The 8,531-nt window shown below is 40.7% G+C and overlaps 3 protein-coding genes across 3 annotated transcripts; 2 read left to right on the top strand and 1 right to left on the bottom strand. All coding sequences in view use genetic code 12, as the record gives it.

Annotated features, from left to right (window-relative positions):
• Window positions 1–743: 743 nt before the first annotated feature.
• On the top strand, window positions 744–2,912 carry RIM13 (Rim13p; the record flags this gene model as incomplete). The annotated part of the gene is made up of 1 exon (XM_051750497.1): window positions 744–2,912. The coding sequence occupies one exon, from the start codon at window positions 744–746 to the stop codon at window positions 2,910–2,912; it is 2,169 nt and encodes a 722-aa protein (XP_051610182.1).
• Window positions 2,913–3,209: 297 nt separating this feature from the next.
• On the top strand, window positions 3,210–4,259 carry KGF57_001304 (dolichyl-diphosphooligosaccharide--protein glycotransferase; the record flags this gene model as incomplete). The annotated part of the gene is made up of 1 exon (XM_051750496.1): window positions 3,210–4,259. The coding sequence occupies one exon, from the start codon at window positions 3,210–3,212 to the stop codon at window positions 4,257–4,259; it is 1,050 nt and encodes a 349-aa protein (XP_051610181.1).
• Window positions 4,260–4,614: 355 nt separating this feature from the next.
• KGF57_001303 (uncharacterized protein) lies at window positions 4,615–6,213 on the bottom strand (the record flags this gene model as incomplete). Its single annotated transcript, XM_051750495.1, has 1 exon — window positions 4,615–6,213. The coding sequence occupies one exon, from the start codon at window positions 6,211–6,213 to the stop codon at window positions 4,615–4,617; it is 1,599 nt and encodes a 532-aa protein (XP_051610180.1).
• Between the last annotated feature and the right edge of the window lie 2,318 nt (window positions 6,214–8,531).

Below are 8,531 nucleotides of genomic sequence, written 5' to 3'. Positions count from 1 at the left end.
CCAAAGTGCGTGCAACTGAATTGCAACTCAAACAACCAGCTTGAGCTTCTCCAAGTGACAACGAACTTCAAACGTGTGAGCAAAATCACGTCCTCAAGTGAACAAGGACAATGCACTGCATCTGACACATATTGGCTCGCTTCAACGCTCTCTTAACTACCCACCTTTGATGCTCTCATGTTGCAATCTCCGTGAATGAGATGCTTTAGGTGTGCTTTATCGAAAACACGTTGCAGACTGGAGTGGGTGAATGTTCTTGAATGGTTTCCGCTACGCCATTGGGTTGTAAATGTACCTTCAATCCACATAATATCAATGCAGTTAGTCCCTGAGATGTAGCAACAGTGGTGTGTCAACTCATTTTATGTTCAGTCGTCCCCTCTGTTCTTCTTCTACACCTTGCTTTAAATTGGTGGTCCAATCTCCCCGAATCCAAAACCAATCGTCAACGACTGCGATGGACGCAGTACATTTGGCCTATATGTTCTTTCCAAAAGCCAAGGACTTTAACTGGGAAATGATGCTTGCAGAATGAAGCTTATAAGTGTGTGTAGCAACATGGTCTTCTTACCCCTTGAGTGTCGTGTAGTCATTAGTTTTCCTTGAAAGTGGAAAACGAGAGTGGAAAGAGCAAAACTCCTCTGAAATAGGCAACCAACCAACGTCAAACGCGCATTTAAATTAGAATCAAAACAGTTACGTAATGGCATTGACTTATCGATAACAATTATGATCCACGACACATGTCCTTAGTCAAATTTCTACACCACATACAACGAAGTAACCTTCTCAATTCAATAGAGGATTATAAACGAGCAAAATCCGAAGCAATTGATGCTATAAAGGAATTGAATTTAAAGGCAAAGGACTCACTAAATGCAAATGCACCATTCTTGAAAACTTTATCCGAGTTTGCTTTGCAAAATTATGAACGAGTTCAACAAAAACAACCGGTGTCAGTAAAACTACTTTGGCTAGCATCAAAGGCAGGAGACACCTTTTTTTTCCCCGTTATTGATTTCGGTGAAGAAATTTCATCAGCATCCAGCATATTCATAGAAGATGATTGCAGTGCCATTAACGAGGATGAAAGTACATCAGCCATTGAGGTTCCTTTGGGAATGGATGTGAGATTTGAAGCAGTTGCTACAACACACTGGCAAGAGAATAAGGATCACTTGCTTAACTTATTTCAGGATTTATTGACTAACTGTTCATTTGTGTCATCTTATCTCGCCTTAACAAGTGTGGGGTTTTCTACTTACTCGCTCATATCTCCACATAGTACATCAAAAGTATACAAAGTGGCATTAACGTTCAACGGATCGAAACGACTTGTGGATGTGGGTGATCGATTGCCTCGTATTGTTGACTCCAACAGAAATTTGATATTGAAGTCATTCACCGATCTCCACTTGTACTGGCCTGCATTGATTGAAAAGGCGTATTTACAAGTCATGGGTCATGGATACTGCTTCAAAGGTTCGAATATGGCTAACGATACCTATATGTTGAGTGGATGGTTACCAGAAGTTGTCAAGTTATCGACTAATCGACTGCTAAGCATTCTTGCACAATTATGGCAAATGCGAACACGTAATCAAGTGACACTAGGAATTGGAACTGAAAGTTTTAGTGATGAGTTTAGCTCCTCAATAGGTTTGACTGGTGAACATGATTATGTTATTGAAGATTTTGATGGAAAATGCATCACCTTGAAAAATCCATGGGTTACTGATGATATATCCACAAGACTCGTTAAAGTTGACAGCTTGACCCATTTCAAATATTTATACATCAATTGGAAACCAAGGTCGGATTCGGAGATATTTCAGGAGATTTTCATCTACACTTTGAAGGAGGACCACATAGTCGATCAACCACAATTCACAATTGAATGCGACAAAGAGACCTGGTTACTTCTTGAAAAACACTTGCCAGTAGATGAAAACCACTGGATGAGGATAAATGTTTACAAATCCAGAAATAAGGTTGTATCTCCTTTTGACAACGACGAGCACTCCGTTTTTGAAACAAATAACCGGCTTCAATTGATAAAATTACCCCCTGGTATATACACCTTGGTCATATGGTCTAATAATCCGGGTCGGTACTCACTAGCTTCGTACGGAACCCCCTTGTACAGACTGGTGCACCAGTTTCCTCATCTACAATTAATCCATGGTGAATGGGTAAATGAGACCTGCGGTGGCAACTGGACCGTGGCGTCATACATCAACAATCCTCACTATGATCTCAACATTACCAAACCCACAACAATAAAGCTTGTTCTTAATGCAAATGCACTAGTCAATTTCGATATCTTCTTTGCTGATAAATTGAAACCGGGACAACGTATTCGAAGTTACAACAAGACCAAATGTCTTTCGGTAGACAAATATTCTCAAGACTACCAGTCCAAGCTATTGGAACTTGAACGCGGGTTGTACAAGATTGTTGTATCCAATTTTGATGGCTCACCAACCAAGTTGAAATTATTGTTGAATTCAAGCGAAGCAGTATCAATAGATAAAATCCCATCAACAATGTCTCTATATTCCATACATCATACTTTTTATTGGAACCAAAAAAATAGATACAAGTTGTTCTTCAAGACCAGTGTTTACAACACGTCAATTATTGTCAAGGTTCGGCATACAGACGACGAGAATGCATTGTATGGTCGACAAACTGATTACCGACCTGCATTGAGGGCGTCAATTTTCAATGCTGCTACAAAGGAGCCAGTTCAGATTAATCAAGAGTTTCGAGACGATTGCTTGTATGGGTTATTTGTTGAGGAAACACTTTTGGAGCCCGGTGAATACATTTTGCTAATTGAAAGATTCGAAATTGGCAAAGGGAGATGCGACGTTGTCTTGGGGAGTGACCAAAGAATGACTTTATTATAGCATGTAGACATCTGTAATGATCTGACCATGGACGATTTTCATGTAAATACACCCTGTTACTGAGTCTAACCTTCTCTTGTGTAGCATACTCTTACTCTTGTGTATACGTGGTAGCGTATTGTTCTTTTTTTTTTTTGACAGTCTGTTTAGTTTGAATGTAATTTTTCCGCGTGTAGTTCCAAGACACTCAGTTTTTTTTTTATTTTTCAACGATTTACTTTGTTTAGACCAACACCAACTTTTGACAACAATTGTTCATAAATTTTCCAGGACTGCCTCCACCCTTCACACCCAGAAATGAGAAGCTTGTCAGTACTAGTGCTTACATTTATCTGTGCAATTGTGCATTGTGGCCTCACAAACGATCAACTACTCAAAAAAGTTCATAGTTCCAAGCACAAAGTTTTGACATTGAATGACGAAAACTATGAAAGCATTTTAAATGGGCCAAGAGACTATCACGTTGTGGCTCTTTTATCCTCAAATTCGCCTCAAATCAACTGTGTTTTGTGTCATCAAATATCTCCCGAGTTCGAAATTGTTGCTGATTCATGGGTGAAAGACCATGCAAAGGGAATCACAATTGAACAAGAGGAGGAGGAGTCTGAGGCAGCGGCAACCAGTAATAGCAAAGATCACCAAAAAATTGAAGCTAAGAACATTTATTTCTTTAAATCGGAATTTGCTGAATCCAAGAAATTGTTTTCCCTCTTTGAATTAAACACAATTCCCAAGATCTTCCACTTCAAACCAACCAAAGCTTTGGGCCCTAGAAATTTCCTTCGTGAGAAACAAGAGTACCAGTTCTTCCAAGGTGATCACAAGACATTAATGCTAAATTGGGTGCAAGATGTAACAGGTCAAAAGATCAACTTGCACATTCCAATTGACAACACAAAGTTAATCGTTCATGCAGTTATTGGTTTTGTTTCCATGTTTTTATTGAAAAGGTACCGTAAGAATGTCGGTAAGGCCCTCACTTCAAAACTTTCATGGTGTATTGTGTCTTTAATCAGTGTGTTGTTATTCACTACTGGGTATATGTTCAATCAAATAAGAGGAAGTCCCTATGTACTCGAACATGCCGATGGTCGGACTGAGTATTTTGCGCCTGGACAGCAAACACAGTTTGGTATCGAAACTCAAATCATGTCGTTTATCTATGGAACTTTGAGTATTTTGGTGATAATTTTGATTAAACGAGCACCTGAAATTAAAAATGAGTCGATTTCCTTGATCTTGGTATCGGTGATTAGTTTGTTAATTTTCCTTATGTTCAGTTTGCTCTTGTCGATTTTTGGATTCAAGGGAATGGGATTCCCATATAGATTTCTTAGATTCTTTTAAAAATACACCAAGAAAACACATGATTGGAATATGTAAACGGATGGATGTTGCACAACCCTCAAATTCCCCTAAGTATTTACTCTTCCACAATAGTCAAACTTTATCAAGAGGATATTTGAAATATACATACGTCAATCAACGCGAAGTGTTGCATATGAGAGATCCCTTCACCAGTTTGTCAGCCACAAATACAACAGAAGATACTTCGCAAAGTGAACTTGGTTGAGAAGAAAGCAGCGCAAGTATTAGAATTATAGATCTAAACAAGAAGCAAAGTATAGTGACAACAACATCTAAAAGTGGCAACTTCATGGACACAGGGAAACTGCATGACACAACAACAGGGGTGACAAGATCATTGGCGTATCATCATTGGTCTTGATGTAGGAGCAACGGTCAAGTATCCTTCCGCCTCGTCACCCGAGTCATCTTCACCCAAATCCAGACTAACAAACGACTGGTTGGCCAGACCAGACATTCCGCTAGAATGGGTGTGCAACGACATCAAGCTTTGAAGCTTTTCTCCATAAATCTTGACCCCCGAAACAAATCTCCGGACTCTTGCTTTGAACATCTTCATTGGCGTGTCCGCCATATACCTGGAATCGGGTCTCCACTCTTCTTCTTCTTCTTCATCGTCATCCCACAAGTCACACCGAATTGTCGTTGCATATTCCCCCCGCATAGCAGCTGGACAGACATCTTCAGTCTCTTCCTCCTCGTCCAGATCCAAACCAAGCTGAAGCGCAACACGTCCTGATTCTGTGTCGGGCGAGAATATTGGAACCACTTCGTCTGTAATGTACTCACCAGGAACCCATCCAGTCCTCTTCAAGATGCTGGGCTTTCCATCAATGTTTGTTGTTGGTGCTTTCCTCTTGGATCCCCAAGACCACTTCCTACGAAGTTTCTTGTCCTTGTTCTTCCCTTCAATAACTCGAGTAAAGTCCTGATGCTTGTCATTGCTAAACTGACGCACCTCCATCTTATTATTGAACTTCACTTTGTTACCACTGTCTGACTCACCACCAATGAGCAACACTTCTGGGGTCCATTTCATTGGGGCTGGTGGTTGAGGTGGTCTGTAGTTAAGGATTGCGTTTTCTATACTGGAGATGGACCCATTCTTTGATTTGTCCCCATTTGGGTCACTCACTGCAACAGCAGCTTCAACGTCATCTTCGCCGCAATCGTCCCATGGAGTGGCAAATCTTCGGACTGGTCCCGTGACAAGGCTAGGTGTGGAAGACATCTTTGGTTCATCTGAGTTGATCTTGTTGTACTTCAGCTTCTGCGCGGTCAGTGGTTTTCGTGGGTTGAATGACGAGACTTGAGGATTGAAACAGTTGGTGGAGGTGTTTTTGTTGAGAATGCTCAAAGTGGATGGCAGAAAGCTTGTTTGGTTTTGTTTTGGTTGTTGTGTGTGTCTCTTGGTCCTAGCAAGCATCATTTTTGAGGACTCAATAACCATCGACGTATCATTCTCGTGCTTGTCGTCGTCCTTGAAGTCTAGTGGGTAGAATGAGCCCCCTTTAACAACGCCAACGTCTTCATCCTCTTCTCTTCTCATCTTGGACTTCGTCAACCTTTTACTTGAGAAGTCATTTGATCCGTGTTGATGTTTGGTGAATGCGCTTTTGGTATGGGTAGTTGTATTTGAAACATTTGATGATGTAGACTGGGAAAAAACGGGGTAGAATGCGGTAGCTTTGTGTTGGCTCTTGACAGTTCTGGTTTCAGCTGAGAAGTGAGTGTTTGGATGTGCTTGAGTGGGTGGTGCTGATGTCTTGTTCTTGTCATCAACATATGAAACCAAATCCTTCAACTCCGACAATGCTGATTCAATCAAAGTAAACCCGTAGTCATCGTTTTCCTTACTGTCGGATACGTAAGCGTTGTTGAAATGAGAAACGCCTTGGCCCTCTTGCGAGGAGATAGTGATAAAGCTGTACATGTGTAAATGTGGTTTTGGTAATGGTGAGGAGAAAGAAAGGAGGAAAGTACAATTCAGAATCTGACTTACTCCCTGGGCCCTTTTATAGTTTTCAAAAGTTTGTAGGAATATCAAAAAAATTTTGCACCCTTTTTGAAGGCTTTTTGAGGTACGCAAAGAGTCACTGTAGCTTGATGGATAGTAAGCCCTTGGTAAGTGCCCCTGCCTATGTTCAAGCTGGGAGGGCTGATCTGGCCTGTGCATATGGAATTAGGCACTCTAAGTTTACGGGGTTATGCAGGTTGGAAGTTCCTGTAACGTTTTGTTCCAACAACACGTGACCAAAGTGATGAGTCCATCTGCATCTTAGAATGATGATCCAGAAACACAATGGCGCGGATCTGTCACCAATATCAGAGACCTGAGGGTAGTAGCGTGCTGTATAGGGACATTCACTTAATTCTTCTAGCTGTTCTTGTTTCAAACACATTGATGCAGTATCGGAAATGTACTGTAGACCTGAAATGAACACGCGATTGGGCGAATGTGACCTTCCCGAGTAGTAGTCAAGATCAAGGTCAATCTGCTGTGGCCATAGCCAAACCTCTCGTTCCAGAGTCTGTACTTTCCAACCCCAACGAGCTTGTTGTATGCATGAACTGTGAATGTACACCTCCAAAACAAAGGAAACACAAAGGAAACACAAAGGAAATGGAAACTCATCTATATTCGAACCTTCATTTGCGTATCATAGAACGGCCGGTGGGACACAATGCAGTCCCACTGTACGACGGCTATGGGTGGAAAGTCAACAATGATAGATCTGTCTCTTTGATGCTCAAATTTTGTAAAGTATTGACAGTCTATGATCTCTGTATCGTGAAGCTTGAAAGTCATTATGAGCCATTACAGAAGAGTGGGTACAGAGTGAGACCTGAGGAGTAACACTGCGGTGTCGAGGTGGCAAGACAATGGGACTCGTGTATGGAGAGTTGACCGGTGGCTAAGTAGTAGCTAGGCAGGAGATGGGCTCATTTCTCTGAGTAAACAAAGTCAAGAATAAATGGAAGCTGCGGGAAAGAGCCGTGCTAGTAGTAGTGGGCCATGTGTGAGGCGGTGCCATTGATACTGAACCCAAAGGATGGCTGAATCATTTGGAGCTGCGTCCTTGTGTGGGAGGGGAGAAAAATAAATGACGTAGACGGCACACACACACCAAAAAAAGGAGCAACAGCTACCACGCCATAAAGAACAAAGCGATTGTGCAAACAGCACCAATACCTCTCCTCTGTTGACTAGAGCAAGCTTCGCATCCAGTTGGCTTACAACAGGCTGTCAGTTTACTCGATGTAGTATGACACTACTTTTGGACATAACACGTACTTGCACATATGGATGCAAGTTTGTGAAATTCCACAATTCCTAGATCTACTCTGCCTATGACAGCTAGTCAAGATTGGTGTATACATATGTTGCAAGTGTAGCTGATAGATTCTATGGACACCGGCTTACACAGGTTTTCAAATTGGTTGATATTAGTAAATCATATATGAACATTGAAAAAGTTGTGGGCAACACGTGATTCTTTTGGTTAGGAAGAATTCTTCATGGGTTCTTTAGTTTTCGCTATAATTTAGAACTATTGATTCCGTATGCGTGTTGTCACGTGAAGCATTCTAATTTTCTTGTGTGGTACTCAGATAAGGAGAACAGCAAAATAGGAATGCTTACAGTTTTGGAGACACGAAATCAAGGAGTAAAGAGGGAGAGTGTGAGATAATAGGGATAGGTATGAGAGACAAACAGATGTAAATGTTTCAGTGGTGGGGTAAGAGTGTTTAAATGGAAGTATATATATATATATACATGTCAGAGTGTGAATGAATGTGGGCTGAGTAAAAATAAAGTAAGAGACAGTACATTTAAGTAATTTTCAATTTTTTCAATGGATAAGCAGAATTACTCCTGATAAAAGAAAGCAAGACAAAAATTGTTCTCTAATTGCACAAAAGACGAAAAGACGAAAAGAAAAAGAAAAAGAAAAAGAAAAAGAAAAAGATAGTTGGTAGTGTGACAAGAAATATATATATTATGTGCATACGTAACGGAAAATAAACCCGCGGATAGATAAAAGATGGTTATATAGAGAGATATCACATAGACAAATGGAGTGGCACTACATGGTAGTCAGATGACAGTTATGCTGGTGGAACAGAAGAGAGGAGGATAGAATAGAATACAATGTGAGCGAGAGAATAGATTTATATAACTCACTCTAGAAGCATTTACAAAGACATATTCTACAATAATAATGATATATGACCTTATTATCTGCAATA

Source organism: Candida theae (genome assembly GCF_024610275.1).
Source record: "Candida theae strain CBS 12239 chromosome Unknown scaffold49, whole genome shotgun sequence".
Classification (NCBI taxonomy): Eukaryota; Fungi; Ascomycota; class Pichiomycetes; order Serinales; family Debaryomycetaceae; genus Lodderomyces; species Lodderomyces theae.
This window is presented reverse-complemented; position numbering and strand designations above follow the sequence as displayed.